The 21915-nt window shown below is 41.1% G+C and overlaps 1 protein-coding gene across 5 annotated transcripts in view; it reads left to right on the top strand.

Annotated features, from left to right (window-relative positions):
* Window positions 1–21915, top strand: part of LOC128572853 (zinc finger protein 722-like) — a 32635-nt gene that overhangs the window by 3668 nt on the left and 7052 nt on the right. Inside the window, exons 2-5 of one of the 5 annotated variants that reach the window (XM_053572970.1) lie at window positions 3537–3754; window positions 5419–5545; window positions 7239–7328; window positions 18744–18918. In XM_053572970.1, coding sequence (XP_053428945.1) covers window positions 3740–3754; window positions 5419–5545; window positions 7239–7328; window positions 18744–18910 — 399 coding nt within the window. In that variant the 5' untranslated portion in view covers window positions 3537–3739 and the 3' untranslated portion in view covers window positions 18911–18918. Of the gene's footprint in view, window positions 1–3536; window positions 3755–5418; window positions 5546–7238; window positions 7343–18743; window positions 18919–21915 lie in introns of those variants that run through there. The other 4 variants (XM_053572968.1, XM_053572969.1, XM_053572967.1 and 1 more) reach the window with 4 other exon arrangements.

The following is a 21915-nucleotide window of genomic DNA, read 5'->3' as shown; positions in this document are numbered from 1 at the left end:
TACATGGAAGATGCTCCAATTCTCTGGTACTTGAGTGAAGAACAAGGAAGAGGCTTAGAGATTCAAACTGATAAATAAACCAACTGCTTCCATGATGTCAAATATCCTTGAGAAAAACAGTGATGATGCAGGCATGGATAGTACTGTCTTAGGAACTTTCAGTCTAGAGCAAAGGGTTAAATGATTGAGTTCAGCATCATGTAGTTAGTACTAAGAAGAGCTGTACGGGGACTTGGGCTCCATTTGAGCCACTACCCTACGTCGTTGTGAGTTCCAATGTCACCCTACTTGGAAAGAATCATCATTTCTATTGTTTTATCATGTTTGGATGTGTGCTAAATTGGTTGTATATTACGAAATAGACAAAAAAGTACCTTAAATAATTAAAAGCATACAAACTCTGGAAGTAGAATTTATTTTGGCTGGGTGTGGTGGCTCACACCTGTAATCCTAGCACTTTGGGATGGGGAGGCAGGTGGATTGCTTGAGCGCACAAGTTCGAGACCAGCCTGAGCAAAACATGAGACCCTGTCTCTACTAAAAACAGAAAAACTGAGGCAAGAGGATCACTTGAGCCCAAAATTTGGAAGTTGCTGTGAGCTATGACACCATAACACTCTACCCATGGGGACAGCTTGAGACTCTGTCTAAAAAAAAAAAAAAGGTAGAATTTATGTTGAGCAAGCTTAGAAAAGATAAAAAAAATAGGGTGGGGTGTGGTGGCTCATGCCTGTAATCCTAGCATTGTGGGAGGCCTAGGCAGGTGGATTGTCTGAGCTCAGGAGTTGGTGACTAGCCTGAGCAAGACCAAGACCCTGTCTCTACAAACAGAAGAAAAAAAGAACTAGCCAAGCCATGGCTAGGATTACAGGCATGAGCCACCACACCCCAGTGATCCTCTTGCCTAAAGCCAAGAGTAGATTTATATGGGTTCAAAGAATTCTACATTCTGGTGCCTTAATTTCCATCTTTTTAAATTAAAACCCTGTGCTTCTAGAAACATTTAATCATATAACTCACCGATCTGTTTTCTATTCCTTCTGATCTAGTAGGTTCTACAAGATATAAGAAAATAAATATAAACACAATGAAAAATCCCCCTGTATTTACTCCTCCATCCTTCCTTTCCATATCTCTCCCATCCATGTGTATCATCCTATGCAATCTTTCCTTCCTTCCTTCCTTTTTTTTTTGAGACAGAGTGTCACTCTGTCTCCCTCAGTGAGTGCTGTGGCATCACAGCTCACAGCAACCTCAAACTCTTGGGCTTAAGCTATTCTCTTGCCTCAGCCTCCCAAGTAGCTGGGACTATAGGTGCCTGCCACAGTGCCTGGCTATTTTTTTTTTTTTTTTTGGTCGAGACAGAGTTCTACCCTATGCCCTGAGCAGAGTGAAATGGCATAGCTCACTGCAACCTCAGACTCCAGCTGTGGGCATCCTGCTGCCTCAATTTCCAGGCTGGGATTACAGGCCCTCACCTTGGCACCCGGCTGGGTTTTTCAATTTTTTTCATTGAGTTGGGGGTCTCATATTTGCTCAGACAAGCCTCGAAGTCCTGAGCTTAAAATTAAGCAATCTTTCTGCCTCAGCCTCCCACAGTGCTAGGATTACAGGTGTGAGCCACCACGCTTGGCTGGCCATTTTTTTTGTTGTTGTTATAGCAGCCTGGGCTAGGTTCAAACCTGCCAGCCCTGGTGTATGAGCCGCAGGTGCTGAGCTTACAATTTTTATTTCATCACTGACAAAGAAATAGAAGAAAAATTACAATTCTGGGCTCAACATAACAGATCTTGTTATGAACTCTGGGACACTTAGTAACTAACTTTGAGAATTCGCACAGTGTGAGGTTTCCAGCACAGTGCACTGTAACTTATGAGCACACAGTGCCTGGTCAGTGAACATTGCATTAATATGTGTGCGCATGGTTTTTCTTTTTTTCTTTTCTTTTTTGTAGTTTTTGGCCAGGGCTGGGTTTGAACCCGCCACCTCTGGCATATGGGGATGGTGCCCTACTCCTTTGAGCCACAGGCACCACCCTGCATGTTTTTTGCCAAATGACTTCCTCAGATATGTTGCCTTCCCAGCCTCTGTAAACTTTAGAGGACCAGCAGATGATGTTGTTTCAGGGTGGTGATTTTGGTCTTCATTTGGACCAGAGGTATTTATGTTGTGATAGAAGTGTCAAGTGAAAGGGGCTCTGTGCTGTGCCTGTTGTCTCTAGCTGGGTGCTACTGATAATGAGTCTGAGGAAGCAGCACCAGCAATAACAAAGAACTTTTTAATAAAGAATCCATGGTTCAGCACTCGTAGCACAGTAATTAACGGCTCCAGCCACATACAACAAGGCTGGTGGGTTCGAATCCACCTGGGCTAGCTAAACAACAATGACACCTGCAATAAAAAAAAAAAAAGCCGGGCATTGTGGTGGGCGCCTGTAGTCCCAGCTACTTGGGAGTCTGAAGCAAGAGAATCACTTACGCCCAAGAGTTTGAGGTTGCTGTGAGCTGTGAAACCACAGCACTCTACCGAGGGCGACATAATGAGACTGTCTCAAAAAAAAAGTCCATGGACCTCTTCCACACCTGCGGGAGTCACATTACTTAGATGGGGCCTGGATACCAAATAGGCACACTGAAGCTTTTAAAGCTTGAGAGGTGATGCTCAACTAAGTGGCTTTTCCAATTAGGATCACATGATCAGTGAAGAAATGCTATCACCTGTGCCCTCCCCACAGCGTGTCAGGCTGGGTGGGAACATCATATGATTTTATTTTTTATTTATTTATTTTTTTTATTAAATCATAGCTGTGTACATTGATATGATCATGGGGCATCATTCACTAGCTTCGCAGACCGTTTACCAAGTTTCACATATACCCTTGTCATCATGTGATTTTAATTAAGTGCCCCACATGATTCTAAGGTGAGGCCACTTTCAAGAATGTGGGCTCTTAGACCTGTTCATGAGAGTTAAGGCCAGCCTTTTTTTCAAAAGGAGGCCAAAAGTGTAGCAACCTATGTAACAGAATATGTAGCAGTTTATGTAACAGAATATGTAACAATGTATGTAGTGGTCTATGTGGAAACCTATGCAGCAAGATGTGTAGGAAGCGGGATAGCAGGCTTGCAAAGACAAAGTGGTGATTGACTGGGACAGCAGACTTGCAGAGACAGTGACAGTTTTTTGAAACATACAAGCAATCACTAGACTTTAAGGGCAGACGTTGGCAGCTGTGGAATTCCAGTGTGGGGGTCGGGCTGGGGGAGGGGAGCTTATTCTCAATAAACAGCAACTGCAGAGGTTGCTTGGGCCCTTTTCCCCCACACATATGGGGAGGCCCACCTCCTGCAAGCTTCTGTTTCCAGCCTGCTTCCTTGGTGACGGCACCAAACAAAAGGCATGCTCTGCTTGGGTTTAGTGGGTATGGGCTAGTGTACCCCACATTCCCATTGTTGCAGCAGAATTGCTGGTTCCTGTGGCAGCAGAGGGCACCTGAGGGCAAAAAAGAGAAAAATCACATTTTCTTCTTCGTATAGCTCATTGTGCCTTAATCTCTACTGTGACAAAGTACAGATGAGTGTGGCTTCTTCTGCACTTCATGGTTCTTCTGCCTGTGCGTGTGATGGTGGAAGACAAAAGGGTTGTGCTGATGCCTTGAAATGCATATTCTCAAGATGCAGCTGTGATTTGCCTGGAAGGATTTGTCTACTTCCTAGAGAAGCAGGAAAAAGAGGAAGAAATGGCTGGTTCTCAGGTAAGCATCTCCCAGGTTGTTATGAGGCAAGATAAGGACCACGGACTCAAATCAGAATTTCAAAAAGGAGTCTTTTATTAACCACGGGGCTGTCTCATCAAAGTCTAAAGCAGACTAAGTGAGAGAGCATTGAAGGGTCTGAAGTTGGGGGTTTTCCAGTCTGAAAGTTGGCAGAGGGCCAAACAGGTGGGCTGAAAGTTAGCAATTAGAAGCAAAAAGAAAGCACAGGATCACAATGACCTCTTTTACAGAAGCGAACTTTGCAATTTTGCGGTTTAACCAATAGGTGACATAAAGGGCAGTTAGATAACAATAAAGTAACATAATGCAGATCTAGTAACTAATGGATAAGTAAAACAATTTGTCACAGCACTCAGCTCATTAACTCTCGTGATGACAGTTCTTGGCCCATCCGTTCTTATCTTGTCCTGTTCCAGCCTGATCTGGACCGATTTAAGAGTAATGGTACTTAGCATCAGTTCATTTACCTCTTTTTCCCCTTCCTCCTACCCAGGGGTAGGGGTGTCAGGCAGCTGGCACCCATGAGGCTGCTGGGTTGACCCATCTCAAGGTCAGAGGCTGTCTCCTACTTTTACTTCTAGAAGTTTATGTATCAGCATCTCATGCCAATTTTTCCTCAGACAGTGAATGTTTATTTACTTGGTCAAAGTGGTTTTTTTTTTTTTTTTTTTTTTTTTGAGACAGTCTCCCTTCTGGGTAGAGTGCTGTGGTGTCACAGCTCACAGACACTTCAAACTCTTGGACTCAAGTGATCCTCTTGCCTCAGCCTCCCGAGTAGCTGACCACAATGCCTCGCTATTTTTAGAGCTGAGGTCACACTGTGGCTCAGCCTGGTCTCGAACTCGAGCTCAAGCAATATGCCTGCCTGGGCCTCCGAGGGTGCTAGGATTATAGGTGTGAGCCACCACACTCAGCCTGACAAAATATTATTTTTAGGCTAGAAGGGTTGGCAGTGCTAAGATGTTTGTTAGAAATGCAGACACTCATCTTCCACTCCATATCTTATGAATCAAAATCTGGATTTTAGTAAGATCTTTGGTTCACTGTAGTAAATATGTATTAAAATGTTAGTAGTACCTTTCTAACTCAACATGCTTACTATGACTTTTCCATATTAGAAACACATACAGCTTATTGTATACAATGTATATATGTATACCACTCAAAAGCATATATACGTGTGTTGATACTTTTAGTTTTATACATCATCATCTCCAGGGGGCCTCAAACTTTTTAAACAGGGGGCTAGTTCACTGTCCCTCAGACCGTTGGAGGGCTGGACTATAGTTAAAAAAAAAAAAAAAAAAAAACTATGAACAAATTCCTATGCACACTGCACATACCTTATTTTGAAGTAAAAAAAACAAAACAGGAACAAATACAATCATACCGCCTCATGTGGCTCGTGGGCTGTAGTTTGAGGATCCCTGAATATCTGAACTTGTTTTGTGGATTTTTTTGCTATTCTGTGTCCTAGACATTAGATAACACAGTAGAGAGTATTAGTACATTAATTACTGGATAATTCCGATCATTCCTATCTGTTAAAGGCAGATCTCTTCACTCTCATTTTAAATTTACTCAAAATGAGAATGCTGCCCTTGGCTATTTTGTAAATATGTGAGTTTTTCTTTTTTTTACAGGAATTGTTAACATTCAAAGATGTGGCCATAGATTTCTCTGTGGAGGAGTGGACATGCCTGGATTCTGCTCAGCGGAATTTGTATAAGGATGTGATGTCAGAGAACTACAGAAACCTGGTCTCTTTGGGTGAGGAAAAACCTCCTTTTAGTATTCCTAATGCAACTTAGAGTTTTATTTTCTTTCTTTGTGGGATATTTTATGGGAGTTTCTACTTGGCATTAATGAGTTTCAGATCCCTGGTTTCAAGGAAAATTTTGGGGCTTGTTGTTATAGAAAAGAAAATATTCAAGATATTTCATCTTGAAATGAACCTTTCCCTTTTTTGAACTGATCTGTACACTTCACTCTATATGGGTGACAATTCTAAAAATTTGGTGGCATAAAACATTATTGTCCTATTCTTAGCAAAGTAGCTTAAGAATGGAAGAAAAAGTATCCAATGTACTCAGCCCTAGTAAGAAACTAAATTATAGCTTTCTTTTTTTTTTTTTTGTAGAGACAGAGTCTCACTTTATGGCCCTCGGTAGAGTGTCGTGGCCTCACATAGCTCACAGCAACCTCCATCTCCTGGGCTTAAGCGATTCTCTTGCTTCAGCCTCTAGAATAGCTGGGACTACAGGCGCCTGCCACAATGCCCGGCTATTTTTTGGTTGCAGTTTGGCCGGGGCCGGGTTTGAACCCGCCACCCTCGGTATATGGGGCCGGCGCCTTACCAACCGAGCCACAGGCACCACCCTAAATTATAGCTTTCATATGGAGACTATAACCCAACTATAGCACAAGAATATGGGGAAAGGACCAAGGGAGGGAAAGGGAGGGGGGAGGTTGGGGTGGAGGGAGGGTAATGGGTGGGGCCACACCTATGGTGAATCTTAGAATGGGTACAGGTGAAACTTAATAAATGGAGAATACAAATGTCTACATACAATAACTAAGAAAATGCCATGAAGGCTATGTTGAACAGTTTAATGAGAATATTTCAGATTGTATATGAAACCAGCACATTGTACCCCTTGATTGCACTAATGTACACAGCTATGATTTAACAATAAAAAAAAAAAAAGAAAAGAAAAATAAATAAATAAATAAAACATTGTCCGGACCTTAAAATCCAATTTATACCACCAATTTTTTTTTTTTTTTTGTAGAGACAGAGTCCCACCTTATTGCCCTCAGTAGAGTGCTGAGGCTTCACACAGCTCATAGCAACCTCCAACTCCTGGGCCTACCAGAGGTCCTGAAACTATAGTCCGTGGGCCACATGAGGTGTGATTGTATTTGTTCCCATTTTGTTTTTTCACTTCAAAATAAGATATGTGCAATGTACATAGGAATTTGTTCATGGTTTTTTTTTTTTTTAAACTATAGTCCAGCCCTCCAATGGTCTGAGGGACAGTGAACTGACCCCCGGTTTAAAAAGTTTGAGGACCCCTGGTTCTCCTGCCCCCGCCCCCTCCCCCACACCACCCCCCAGTACCTGGGACCACAGGCACCCGCCACAACACCTGGCTACTTTTTGTTACAGTTTGGCCAGGGCCAGGTTTGAACCTGCCACCCTCAGTATATGGGGCCGGCACCCCACCCACTGAGCCACAGGTGCTGCCCTATACCACCAGTTTTTAATTCAGATACTGGATAGTGGAGTTAAGCACCCACAAGTTTAAAATAATTTCTAAATATTCTAATGGTTCTGTTAAGAACCAGTATTTTGGGTTTAATTTTCTAGAAACTTCTATAATGTTCTTCTCTCCTGAGCACAGTACTAGTTTGGTAATTGGAGAATTCTAGCAAGAGTTGTTATTGTTTTCAAATGAAATAGGTCTTGCTGCCTTTAAGCCGGACCTGATCACCTGTCTGGAGCAAAGTCAAGAGCCCTGGAATGTGGGTGAAGCCCTAGCCAGTCACCCAGGTAGGTGGGAGTGAATAAGGTCTAGGAGGAAAATCAACCTTAAAATGTTGTTTGGGAAGTTCTGCTCCAATGGAAGTGGTTTCTGAGAAGCCTGGATTTCTTTCTCTTGTTCTCTCACAGAGACATTTTCTGTCCCAGGCTCTAAAATTCTCTAAGGACTCTACTTCAGTGATATTCTTTCAAGGTTACAGTAAGAGCCAACGTCATGGCTTACAGAGGCTGCATTGTAAACTTTCTGTTCTCTTTTTGAATCATGTCTAAAATGTGTTTATGTTAAGGTGTTATTGGTAATGTCTTCAGAAATCCTAAGAATACCAGTAACAAATGTACATTTTCTACTTTAACATTTCCTATCATATGAAGGTTTCCATTGTTATTTTGCAGAAATTTGTACTTAGTCATTTTATCAGAATACTAAGAACTGGGCTGGTGAGTTGCCATATGCCTATAATCCTAGTACTCTGGGAGGCTGAGGTAGGTAGATCGCTTGAGCTCAGGAGTTGGAGACCAGCCTGAGGAAGAGCAAGACCCTGTCTCTACTAAAAATAGAAAAATCTACTCAGGCATAGTGGTGTACTCCTATAGTCCCAGCCACTCAGGAGGCTGAAGCAAGAAGATGTCTTGAGCTCAAGAGTTTGAGGTTGCTGTGAACTGCGACACTACTAGACTCTTGCCTGGGGCAATAGAGTGAGACTCTGTCTCAAAAAAAAAAAAACCTAAAGAACCTCTCTAAAAAAAAAAAAATCTAATGTTATTTTACTTCAGAATGTAATTTTTTAGTATGGACTGAGATTAACAATTTAATTGGATATTTTCAAATTCCTCTACTGTAATATAATTTAGTATACCTACTCACTATCTAGATTTCTTTTTTGTTGGAGAAAGAGTCTCACTATGTCGCCCTTGGTAGAGTGCTGTAGCATCATAGCTCACAGCAACCTTCAACTCCTGGGCTCAAGCAATTCTCCTGCCTCTGCCTCCCAAGTAGCTGGGACTACAGGTGCCCGCCACAATGCCTGCCTATATTGTTGTGGCAGTTGGCCGGGCCGGGTTCAAACCCACCACCCTCGGTATATGGGGCCAACACCCTACTCACTGAGCCACGGGCACCGCCCTTTTTCTTCCTTTTTTTTTGCAGTTTTGGCCAGGGCCAGGCTTAAACCCGCCATCCCTGGTATATGGGGTTGGCGCCCTACTCCTTGAACCACAGGTGCCACCCTCCCTTTTTCTTCTTATTGTAAAAAATGCCATTGGAATTCTGATACAAGTAATATTACATATGTGTATTTCTTTGGGTAATATGGTACTTTAGCAATATTCTTCTAATACATAAACATGGGATATTTTTACATTTCTTTGTGTCATTTTTATCAGTATCACATTGTTCAATGTAAGGATCTTTCATCTTTTTGGTTAATTGTGTGGATAAGAATGTATTGTTTTGATTATCTTGTAGTTGAGACTGTTTTCTTCCTATTGAAAACAAATTGTTACTAAAGTACAGAAACACAACTCATGTTTCTAGGTTAATTTTGTATTCTGCTATTTTATTCATTAGTTTTAACAGTTTTTTGGTATAATCCATATATTTTTCTCTATATAAAATTATGACATCTACATTTTTTTCTTTTCAATTTGGTTGGCTTTTTTATTCTTGTTGTTAAGCAAGTCCAGGATGGGTTCAAACCTGCCACCCCTGGTGCACAAGGCCAGCACTCCAACCACTGAGCCATGGGTGCCCAGCTGAATTTGGCTGGCCTTTTTTTTTCATTTTCCTGTCAAATTGTTTTGCCTTGGACTTCCAGTATTATGGTAAAATGGAAGCATTGAAAAAAGGCACACTATAACCTTGTGTTTCTGTCTGTAATGTTTATAAACTGGTTTCTGGAGGTAAACATATTTTCTTGGTTTGTCAAGCTGATGGAGTGTCTTTTGGGTTTGCAGTGGAGAGCAGCTGTATCTTGGTCACAAGGCTTCTAAAAGTCTGCAGTGGCATCTCACTTTGGCGAGCTTGGTACCAGGGCCTTGAGTGGCTGTGAATCCTGTCCTTCTTTGTGCAGGCTGGATTGCCTTCCTGACTTTTATTTGTAGGACAGGCACCTGTGGTTCTGCAGTTGGAAGCACAGATGTTGGACCGGATACCAGATGTGTGGACGAGCACAGTTCCCACTGAGTACCTGGGAGAATTTTTTTCAGGTCACTCTATGGATTCCTAGGTGGGCAGGACTAGCCAAGGACTGTGGCTAAGAGGGAGGAACTGAGCTCAGGAGTTCAAGACTAGCCCAAGAGTGAGACCACATCTTTAAAAAAGTAGGCAGGTATTGTGCCAGGTGTGGTGAATCAGAGAACTGCTTTAGAGACCACTGTAAAGACCACAGAGTGCAGGCCTGCTTTCATGGTTGTGAATGGGTGTCTTGTCCCAGGTCTCTGGATGGACAGGACCATTCCCAGACTGGCTGGGAAGAGTTGGAGATGGTTATGGAATTCTTAGTGGGACCACATAGAGTGGGCCAGTTTCTGTTCTGTAGTCAAAAACAGTTCTCATGTTTACCACCTAGGTGAGAATCTGTTTTCTCAAAGTGACCTTTCTTGGTCTTGGCCTTTAATGGGATTCACAACCTTCTCCTTGGCTCCCAAATGTGTCATAATTCACCTCTGACAATGGATGGCTGCCAAATTACAGATTGTAGAGTGTTGCGTGACCCGAGACGCAAACGAGCAGCAGCTTTGCTGTAGGTGTAAACTCACTCCTGTAATTATTAAGTCAAGAAACAGACTACACGCAGTTAGATGAGATGAAATGGCATGTAGCAAAGTTCTTTATTCCAAGTTTAAGTTTTATACTCTTCCCGTCACGTACACACCTAATCTATTATCTATTAGTTCCATCATCTTATCTTCTTTTTACATATCTGTAATTTAACTTGAAATATTTATCATATCAATGCAACCATTTGTGTAGTAAATCCCTTCCTCTAAACAGTGACTAGTTTTCTGAGCAGGGCACAAAGATGAAAGCAGCCATAGGGGAACAGAGTTAATAGAAGAATATTTTCAAGCATTCACTCGGTTTACTCAGTATGAAGTAACGACTGTGTCCTTCCCTCAGGGCAGAGCACCTATAGACCTCTGACAATATGTTGTTAACATTTGTCAACCCTCTGGCCCGTATCTCTGAGGAAGGGCGGCATGCCCTTGGATCTCAGGCTTCACGGGGTGTACTGCTTCAGAGAAAAGGCCTAAGGAATTTTACAACTCCAAAAAAGCCTAACTCTGTGAGTAACCCAGGAGGGTCCAGGTCTCTTTAAGCCTCTGGAAGAAAAGCAAGTCATTTTAAACTCACATTGAATTTACTTTGTGTGTTTGATGTAGGATAAGTTTATTTCTAAATATTATCCTACATAGAGTGAGTATACTAGTGAGTAACCTCTAATTCCTCCATCTTGTGATGGCATTGTCAGAGTATGTTTTCACTTTCTGATTTGTTTGAAATTTGTCCATAACATAGATTAAAGCATTCAAAACAATGTGCTTGAATTTGTACATTATGGGAGAAGTAAAATAATTAGTAGGTACCACGTATTTACTAATATGTCCCCTTGGACGCTTAAATTTACTTCCGTTAAAAGGAATTTTTTTTTTTAAACAGTCTCATCTTTGTCTTGTGTAGAGTGCTATGGTGTCATAGCTCACAGCAACCTCAAACTCTTGGACTCAAGCAATCCTCCTGCCTCAGCCTCTCTTCCAGCTGGGACTATAGGTACCTGTCACACCTGGCTATTTTATTATTTTTTTATTTTGGAGACAGAGTCTTACTTTGTCACACTTGATAGAGTGCTGTGGCATCATAGTTCACAGCAACCTCAAATTCTTGGGCTGAAGAGAGTCTCTTGCCTCAGCCTCCGAAGTAGCTGGGACTACAGGCATCCCCCAGAACATCTCGGTCTTTTTTGGGCTAGTTTCAAACCTGGGAGCTTAGGCAATTCACCCACCTCAGCCTCCCATAGTGCTAGGATTACAGGCATGAGCCACCACGCCTGGCACAGTACCTGCCTACCTTTTTAAAGATGTGGTCTCACTCTTGGGCTGGTCTTGAACTCCTGAGCTCAAGCAATGTACCTGCCTTGGCCTCCCAGACTGTGAGGATTATAGGCGTGAGCCAACCACTTCTGGCCCTAAAAGGAATTAAGATATCCATCTACTTTCCTCAACCTGTATATAAATGATAGTAAGATTTATTATACATACTTGTGTCTCTTATTTTAAAAATTTCTATTTTAGGGTGGCGCCTGTGGCTCAGTCGGTAAGGCGCCGGCCCCATATACCGAGGGTGGCGGGTTCAAACCCAGCCCCAGCCAAACTGCAACCAAAAGATAGCTGGGCGTTGTGGCGGGCGCCTGTAGTCCCAGCTACTCGGGAGGCTGAGGCAAGAGAATCGCTTAAGCCCAGGAGTTGGAGGTTGCTGTGAGCTGTGTGAGGCCACGGCACTCTACCGAGGGCCGTAAAGTGAGACTCTGTCTCTACAAAAAAAAAAAAATTCTATTTTAATTTTATTTATAAAAATAAATCACATCACGGCTCGGCGCCCATAGCTCAGTGAGTAGGTCGCCAGCCAAATACACCAAAGATGTATTGGTGGGTTCGATCCTGGTCTGGGCCTGCTAAACAACAATGAAACTGCAACCAAAAATTAGCCAGGCATTGTGGCGGGCGCCTGTAGTCCCAGCTACTCAGGAGGCTGAGGCAAGAGAATCACTTAAGCTCACGAGTTTGGGGTTGCTATGAGCTGTGATGCCACGGCACTCTACCAAGGGCAACATAGTAAGACTTCTGTCTCAAAAAATGAATAAATAAATAGTCACATCACTTTAAATTAAAAAAGAACTGTAAGGATTTTTTTATTTTTATTTTTATTTTTATTTATTTATTTATTTATTTTTGTAGAGACAGAGTCTCACTTTATGGCCCTCGGTAGAGTGCCATGGCATCACACAGCTCACAGCAACCTCCAACTCCTGGGCTTAAGCGATTCTCTTGCCTCAGCCTCCCGAGTAGCTGGGACTACAGGCGCCTGCCACAACGCCCAGCTATTTTTTGGTTGCAGTTCAGCCGGGGCCGGGTTTGAACCCGCCACCCTCAGTATATGGGGCCAGCGCCTTACCGACTGAGCCACAGGCGCCGCCCCTGTAAGGATTTTTATTGGCTTCTAAAGGCTTAAGTATAGCCTTTGCTTTTTGTATAAGAATAGCATTCAAAATTAAGAACATAATAAAAAATTAGCATTAGTGTATTTTATTTATTTATCATTTTTCTTATTTATTTTATTTTTTTTGGTACAGTCTTACTCTGCTGCCCTGGGTAGAGTGCTGTGGCGTCATAGCTCACAGCAACCTCACACTCCTGAGTTCGAGCAATCTTCTTGCCTCAGCCTCCCAAGAATCTGAGACTATAGGCGCCCATCACAACTCCTGGCTAGTTTTTCTATTTTTAGTAGAGATTGGGTCTTGTTCTTGCTGAGGCTGTCAAAAATCCTCTTGCATTAGTCTCCCAAGTAGCTGGCACTATAGGTCCCTGCTATTTTGACTGGCTAGTTTTTACTACTTTTAGTAGAGTTGTTTTTACTACTTTTAGTAGAGTCGGGGTTTCACTATTGCTCAGGCTGGTCTCAAACTCTGAGCTCCAGCAATCCACCTGCTTCTTCCTCCCAGATTGCTATGATTTCAAGTGTGAGCTACCACACTTGGCCTTGGATTTTGACATTTTAATTATAATGTATCCTGGTACAAAATTGTTAAGGTTTTTCTAGCTTTAATTACTTTGACATTTGTGAAGCTGGATATCAGTATTCTTTTTCTAGATTTGGAGAGTGTTGAGCTGTTATATATATATATTGAGCGCCTCACTTTGGTTGCCCTAGGGTTGAGGGCCCTTGCATCATCATAACCCATAGTAACCTCAAACTCTTGGGTTCATGCAATCCTCATGCCTCAGGCTCCCAAGTAGCTGAGACTACAAGAACCTGCCTCAACACCCAGCTAATTTTTCTGTTTTGGTAGAGATAGGGTCTCACTCTTGCTCAGGCTGATCTTGAACTCCTGAACTCAAGCAATCATCCGGCCTCGGCCTCCCGGAGTTAATTAGGATTACCAGTGTGAGCCACTGGGCCTGGCCAGGGCTGTTAAATCTTTATCATTTATTTTTATTTTTATATTCTCTGTTTTGGAAAATCCTAGAATGCATATATATCTTTTCAGTTTATAGTGTGTTATAGGGCTCATATGCTTTCTTCACTTTTTTTCCCTTCTAATTGGCTATTTTGAAATGACCTATCTTTGGGTTTACTGTGTTTTTTTCTGTATGATCAAGTCTCTTAAATCTTTCAATTACAGTTTTTAGTTCTATGGTTGTATACTTTATCATGAGAATTTCATAATATTTGGTTTTTTTATCATGAGGATTTTTTTATGTTTTATTACTTTATCATATTTGGTTTTTTAATAGTCTTTATTTCTCTATCAAAATTGTCATTTTGTCCATGCATTGTTAACATAAATTGTTTTTTGTGATCTGTGTTCTTTTTTTATCTCATTGAGATTCTTTGTCAGGTAGTTTTTAATTTCTCCATTTCTTTGCAGATAGTATTTAAACTTCATTATAGTTATCTTAGGTGATGATCATGCTTGCCTGATCCTTCATGATTTGTGTTTTTTTTTTCTGAGACAGAGTCTCAAGCTGTTGCCCTGGGTAGAGTGCCAGGGCACTGTGGTATCACAACTCACAGCAACCTCAAACTCTTGGGCTGAAGTGATTCTCTTGCCTCAGCCTCCCAAGTAGCTGGGACTACAGGCATCTGCCATAACATCTGGCTATTTTTTGGTTGTAATTGTCATTGTTTTTTGGCAGGCCCTGGCTGGATTCAAACCCACCAGCTCTGATGTATATGGCTAGCGCCCTAGCTGCTGTGCTACAGATGCCGAGCAGATTTGTGTATTCTTGTTAACTCCTTCAGATTCAAAAGGAATCTTCCAATAATCACAGACTAGTTTTAGAAGTTAAAAATCTCCTATTTGGTCCCTGGTCTAATGTGACTTTAACTGAGATTGAAGTTGACTGAGTTTGGAGTCAGGTCCCATGACTGGTGTTGGGTCTTCAGTGAACTACATGATTGGCAGAACATTGGGCAGTCATTGATTCTGTCTGTTCCCTGGGAATACTGAAATTTCTTTAGGATCTTAATCAGTAGAACTAGTGCTGAGACAAGGAATCACAGTTGTTTCTGCAGATGGGATGCTGATGAAATGGGTGGGGACAGGTTTGACTCCTGATGGATCCCTGGGAATGTTCTCATCCATTATGGACAGTTCTCTGGTGGGTAGGTCTGATCCCTGATAGCAGCTGGTCATGGGCCTTCTGTAGCTGAAACCAAAGCCTTTAGATTTGTCTCTGCATCTATGGCATGTCTCCTAGCTTTTCAGGTGGGCAGGACTGCTCCTAGAATCTAGAATCTGAAGCTGAGTTATAGGGCTGCTTAAGATCAAACAGGAGACTAATATTAGCACGCCTGCTTATAGGGACACAGATACATGTGCTTCCAGACAGCTACCAGTTTAGCCAACCTGCTTCTGGAACTGTGGCTACCTGCAGCTAGAGCCAGCCAGTTTACAATACCGTTTCAAGATCTACATTCAGGGTTCAAGTTGGTTGTCTTGCATCCACGGTCACAACTGTATGTTTCTCTCTGAAGAGTTCTGTGTTTGTAGGATTTTTCCCAGAGCATTGGTGAGAGGCGAGGAAGATTGGTCATCAGTCCTCTTACCTGAGACATAAGTGAGTGTGAATCTTCCTAAATATCTTGGCAGATGGTGCTAATGGAAAGACAAGAGAAAATGGGATATAGGTAGTGCTACAGAGGTATCTGGCCACCTTTTGTTTTGAAGTTGGGACTGTGTTTGGCAACTCTGTCCTCTCTAAACGGTCCTATTCAGTCTTGGGCTGCTCCAGGGCATCACATGCTCAGACCTGGATCCTAAAACTCTCAGAGGAGCAGTTTTGTTTGGGCGTGGATTCCACATTATCCTGTGTGATTTACAAGTAGGGAACTTTCTAGTCTGTCATCTTGGTTATGTTCTTCTCCTGTATGATTCACTTTTGGAAATGTCTGTGATTTTTAGACTCAAAAGATCCAAAATAAAATTGTTACAGAGTGTGAGATTTTAAAGGACCACCAGAGACATCAATTAATTAAAACCAATTTTAGGAGTGTTTATTAGGTTGGCTAACCGTCTGTCTCCTTACGTGGATACAGAGGGAACAGCCCAGACCATGAGAAGAGAAGGGTTTATAGAGGGTAAATTATCTGTACTATCAGAGGGATACGTGCAGTCCAGCCAGCAAGCAAGCAGCCCACTTTCATCATCAGTTTGTTACAGAAGCAAAAAACATTACAGCACTTAGAGTTACAGCAGTCACAGGTCACAGGTCTGGGTAGGGAGATCACAAGTCTGGGTAAGGAAACAATTTTACTCTGAACAATGGGTCAAGCAATAATTGCAGGGCCACACTGGCGGCTACTCTTGTTTCTTAATTTTTATTTTAGCTACGCTACTTCCTTCTTTCAAGCAAGGGTAAGGGGTTTTGGGGCTTTCCTATCCCACCTCAAAATGCCTAAATTTACATGGTATTTAAGAATTGAATTAGATTACATGTAGGCATGGCATTTATTTAAATGTTTTGAAGTAACTTTAAGTTTACTGAATGTAATAAGGAATCATTAAAATTCGTATCTATTTTTCTCCAGCCTATATCTAAATTATGGTATAACTTAATCTAAAGTGTCTTTATGTGTTTTTCAAGTAAGGAAGTTTTTCTAGATTTTTAAAATGTTCATTATTTAAATTTTGTCATAAGAGCATTTTATTAATAATTATAGTGCAGGCCAGGCCTGGTGGCTCACACCTGTAATCCTAGCTCTTGGGAGGCTGGGTGGGCGGATTCACAGATGGGTGGAGTTGGAGACCAGCCTGAGCAAGAGCTAGGCCCCATCCCTACTAAAAATAGAAAAAAAAAAAAAAAAAACAAGCTGAGCACTATGTCAGGCAGCCTGTAGTACAGGCTATTTGGGAGGCTGAGGCAAGAGTATCACTTGAGCCCAGGAATTTGAGGTTGCTGTGAGCTCTGACACGATAGCATTCTAGCCTGGGGCAATAGAGTGAGACTCTCAAAAAAAAGAAAGAAAGAAAATTAGTTAACTTTGGGTACATGACTTTATTGCTGAGCTCATTTGGCTCATTGGTCCATGTATCTGTTTTTATGGCAGTACCATACTCTTATGGTTGCTATGCCTTTGTAGAAAATGTTAACATCAAATTGTGTGAAGCTTCCAGGTTTTTGCTGTTTGCTCAGACATGTGTTGGCTATTTGGGATCTTTTGTGGTTTCATATAAATTTTAGAATTTTTTTCTTTGTGAACAATGTCATTGGTATTTTGATAAGAATTGTATTAAATGTTTTGTGTATTCTATCCATTTTAACAATAACCTATAAACAAAAGATATTTTTCCATTTATTCATGTTTATTTCAGTTTTTTGAAGGTTTTTTTGTGTAATACATCTGAAAAGAATGCATATACAAAGAATTGAGACATGAGAAAGCATTGGTTCAAAACTAATGAATCTACAAGAATTAAGAAGATTTGGAGAAAATAGAAAAGATTACCTAAACATTTAAAAAATTAGAGACTGCAACCAAAATAAGCTGATAAAAATCTCTATTCAATACTTATGAAAAGTCTTTTCTTTTCTTTTTTTTTTTTTTCAGACATGGTCTCACTTTATTGCCCTCAGTAGAGTGCTCTGGCATCATAGCTTACAGCAACCTCAAACTCTTGGGGTCAAGCAATTCTCTTGCCTCAGCCTCCTGAGTAGCTGGGACTACAGGCGTTCACCATGCCTGGCTATTTTTTTTTTTTTTTTTTTTTTATGCCTGGCTATTTTTAAGACAGGATCTCACTCTTGTTCAGGCTGGTCTCAAACCTGTGAGCTCAGGCAATCCACCTACCTTGACATCCCAGAGTGCTGGGATTACAGGCGTGAGCCACCACATCTGGCCTCAGGCACCCATTTTTCTTTCACATTTTCAAATGAAGATGGAAAGACTGCTGAAAAACAGATTAGAAATATATATGTTTCTTAATAATTCAGCTGTTATAATCCATCACAGTCTTCTTGCTCTGCCATATCAAAATACTGAGAATATATGGCTCTCCACCAATCACAAATGTGACTGCATCGTTGTTGAAAACAGTTGGAACATATTCAGATGGAAATTTGTTTGTCGTGTAGGATATTAGGAGACATTTTACCTGCAGCACCATCTCCTACAACAACACACTAGATTGTCTGCATTGCTGAAATAGCTTTATATCCACGTTAAATATTTCAAATCTGATGTTGACCTTAGCGTCTCCACTGGGGCGTTGGTAGCACTGTGCAGGGTCTCCTCAGCTGCCAGAGAGGGGTACGTACCTTCTTTCAATGTTTTAATTAATGTTTTATATTTTTCAGATTGAGATCTTTTATGTTTTTAGTTAAATTTATCACTATGTCCCTTAACATTTTTTAGCTATTATAGGTGCAAGGGAAACATTTGACACAATTCAAAATTTTTTAATGATAAACACTCAATAAATTAGACATAAAATGTGTAAATAAAAACTATATATGAAAAAGCTAACATTATACTAAACAGAAAACTGAAAGATTTTTTCTATGAAATCAGGAACAAGACAAGGACAACCATTTTTACCACTTCTATTTAACGTAGTACTAGAAATTCTAGCCAAAGCATTTAAGCAAAAGAAAGAATTAAAAAGCATCTAAATTAAAAAATAGGAAGGGAATTTGTCCCTGTTTGTAGACAAAGTGATCTTTATATATAATAAAGATCCCTAAAGAGTAAACCAAACATGGATAGAAGTAATAAATTCATTGAAGTTGCAGAATAAAAATCAGTATCATTTCTGTAGTCTTTTTTTTTTTTGAATACAGAGTCTCACTTTGTCACCCTGGATAGAGTGTAGTGGCGTCACAGCTCACAGCAACCTCAAACTCTTGGGCTTAAGCGACACTCTTGCCTCAGCCTCCCTAGTAGCTGGGACTACAGTCGTGCACCACAACACCCAGCTATTTTTTTGTTGCATTTGTCACAGTTGTTTAGCAGGCCCAGGCTGGATTCGAACCCGCCAGCTCAGGTGTATGTGGCTGATGCCTTAGTCACTTGAGCCACAGGCACCGAGCCTTTTCTATGCGTGGCCTCCAAACTCCTGGGCTCAAGTGATCGTTCTGCCTCAGCCTCCCCACTAGCTGGGACTACAGGTGCCTGTCACAATACCCAGCTAGTTTTTCTGTGTTTGGCAGAGATGGGATCTCTTGCTCAGACTGGTCTGGAACTCTTGAGGTCAGAGAATCCACCTGCCTCAGCCTTCCAGAAAACTAGGATTACAGGCGTAAATCACTGCTCCTGGCCTGCCAATCTGCAATTAATGGAATCTACCAATCCTTCTGCCTCAGCCTTTTGTGAGTAGCTAGGACTGTAAGTATCTACACCATGTTTGTTTAAAAAAATATATACTGTATGGGCGGCGCCTGTGGCTCAGTCAGTAGGGCACTGGCCCCATATACCGAGGGTGGCGGGTTCAAACCCGGCCTTGGCTTAACTGCAACCAAAAAATAGCTGGGCGTTGTGGCGGGCGCCTGTAGTCCCAGCTACTCGGGAGGCTGAGGCAAGAGAATCGCTTAAGCCCAGGAGTTGGAGGTTGCTGTGAGCTGTGTGATGCCACGGCACTCTACCGAGGGCCATAAAGTGAGACTCTTGTCTCTACAAAAAAAAAAAAAAAAAAAATATATATATATATATATGTACTGTAAAGATGAGGTCTTGCTATGTTGCCCAGATTGATCTTAAAGTTTTGGCTTCAAGTAATTCTCCCACCTCACCCTTTCAAAGCACTGGGATTATAGGTGTGAGCCACTGTGCCTGGCCTTGTGACAATTTTTCATATATATTTTGTTTGTGACAGTATTTGACATGTTTTTTTCTATTCTTCCACTTGTATCACCTGTGTTCTTAGATTTATAGTGATATTTTTGTAGAAAGCATAGAATTGGTTCTTATGTCTTGAATTTACTCAGTTATATTTTCTTTTAATTTATTTGACTTATTTATATATGAAGTGGTTCCTGAACGGGATGACTATTTTATGTTTGTTTTTCTAGGTCTTATAGCATTTTATTTTCTTCTCCTACTGTTTTTCTTTGTGTTTTATCAATTTGTGTAGTAGTGTATTTTAATTTCTTTCTTTCTTTTTTATTTTTTTTCTTAAGACAGAGTCATACTTTTTTGCAGTTAGTACTTGATAGAATGTCATGGTGTCATAGCTCAAAGCTACCTCAAACTCTTGGGCTCAACTGATCCTCTTGCTTCAGCCTCTGGAGTAGCTGGGACTACAGCTACCTGCCATAACATCTACCTGTTTTTAGAGATGGGGTCTCGCTGTAGCTCAGGCTGGTCTTGAACCCCTTAGCTTAGGCAATCCACCTACCTTGCCCTTCCTGAGTTGCTGGGATTACAGGCAGAAGCCACCACGACTGGCCTGTGTTTTGATTTCTTACTGCCTTTTGAGTGTCAACATACTATAGGTGTATTCATTATGTTTACCATAGATACTATATAAACCATCTTAAAGTTATAACAATCTATACTAAGTTAATAACATCCATTGCATACAATGCCGTGCCTCTGTTTACGTTCCCCATTGTCTTTTACTGATGTCTAAAATTATATTTTTCTTGCTGTATATTCATCAACAGGTTTATAGTTTTTGTTTTTGAAGCAGAGTCTTACTTTGTCACCCTAGGTAGAGTGCTGTGGGCAACCTCGAAGTCAGCTTGAGCAATCCTCTTGCCTCAATCTCTTAAGTAGGTAGGACTGCAGGCACCTGCCACAATGCCCAGCTAGTTTTTCTGTTTTTAGTAGAGATGGGATCTTGCTCTTGCTCAGGCTGGTCTGGAACTCCCAAGCTCAAGCATTCGGCCTGTCTCTGCCTCCCATGGTGTCAGGATTACAGTTATGAGCCACTGCACCCAGCAGGTTTATGGTTATTTTTAAATGTTTGCCTTTTAAAAATCTATATCAGAATTACTATGTACTAGTATTTTGTACTAGTATTATGATATCATCATATGTACTAGTATTATGATAGTACAGAATGCTCTGTATAATTATCTTCACTAGAAAACTTTTACATTTTCACAGATTTTATTGCTATCTACCATTATTTTTTTCATTTTGAAGAACTCTCTTTAGCATTTCTTGTACATCAGGTTTATTGAATATGAAATCATTAAGCTTTTGTTACTCTTGGATATTCTTTATTTGAATTCATTTTGACAGTTTGTCAGAAGTAGTGTTCTTGCTACCAAGAACATACACATCATTTTTCTCAACACTTTGAACATATTATCTTATATCTTTCTGACCTGCAAGATTGTTTGGTGCAGCACTGTTGTTCATCAGTTAGGAATGTGCTGATACATACCCAGGTATTCTTTCTTGCTAATGTTAAAATTCCCCTTGTAACTTTTAAATTTCTGAGTATAGTGTGCTTTGCTGTGTTTCTCTTTGTGTTAGTCCTAGTTAGAGTTTGCTAAGTTTTTTCATAGTTTATACCTCTTTTCACCTCAAATTTAGAAAGTTCTCAGCCCATATTTCTTATCTCTTTTTTTTTCTTTTGAGACAGAGTCTCACTCAGTAACCCCGGGTAGAGTGTCATGGTGTTATCATGGCTCACAGCAACCTCAGATTCTTAGGCTCAAGCAATCTTTTTGCCTCAGCCTCCTGAGTGGCTAGGAGTACAGGTGCCTGCCATAACACTTGACTAATTTTTATTTTTAGTAGAGACAGGGAGTTGCTCTTGTTCAGATTGGTCTTGAACTCTTGAGCTCAAAGGATTCTCTGAGCTTGGCCATTTAGAGTGCTAGGTTCACAGGCGTGAACTACTATGCCTGGCCTCAGCTCCTATTTCTTCATGGAATCTCCCTGCATTTTTTCTTACTTTTCTCATTCTAGATCTCATTATCAGTGTAATTGTCCACTTAATGATATCCCATAAGTCCCTTAGGCTGACTTTACCTTTTCTCATTTTCTTTTATTGTTTTGTTTCCCTGACTCTATGACTTTAAATGACCTATTACCAAGTTTGTTGGCCTTTTCTTCTACTAGATCAGATCTGCTCTTGACCCACTCCACTGAACCTTTATTGAGTTATTTTATTTATGAATATCATACTTTATCTTTGTATCTTAATTTTCTCTTTGTTAGTAATCAAATTTTTTCTTTTTTTTTTTTTTTGAGACAGAGCCTCAAGCTATCACCCTGGGTAGAGTGCTGTGGCATCACAGCTCACAGCGGCCTTCAACTCCTGGGCTCAAGCGATTCTCCTGCCTCTACTGCCCAAGTAGCTGGGACTACAGGCCCGCCACAACGCCTGGCTATTTTTTGGTTGCAGCCGTCATTGTTGTTTGGCGGGCC

The sequence above is a fragment of the Nycticebus coucang genome, chromosome 20 (genome assembly GCF_027406575.1).
Source record: "Nycticebus coucang isolate mNycCou1 chromosome 20, mNycCou1.pri, whole genome shotgun sequence".
Taxonomy (NCBI): Eukaryota; Metazoa; Chordata; class Mammalia; order Primates; family Lorisidae; genus Nycticebus; species Nycticebus coucang.
This window is presented reverse-complemented; position numbering and strand designations above follow the sequence as displayed.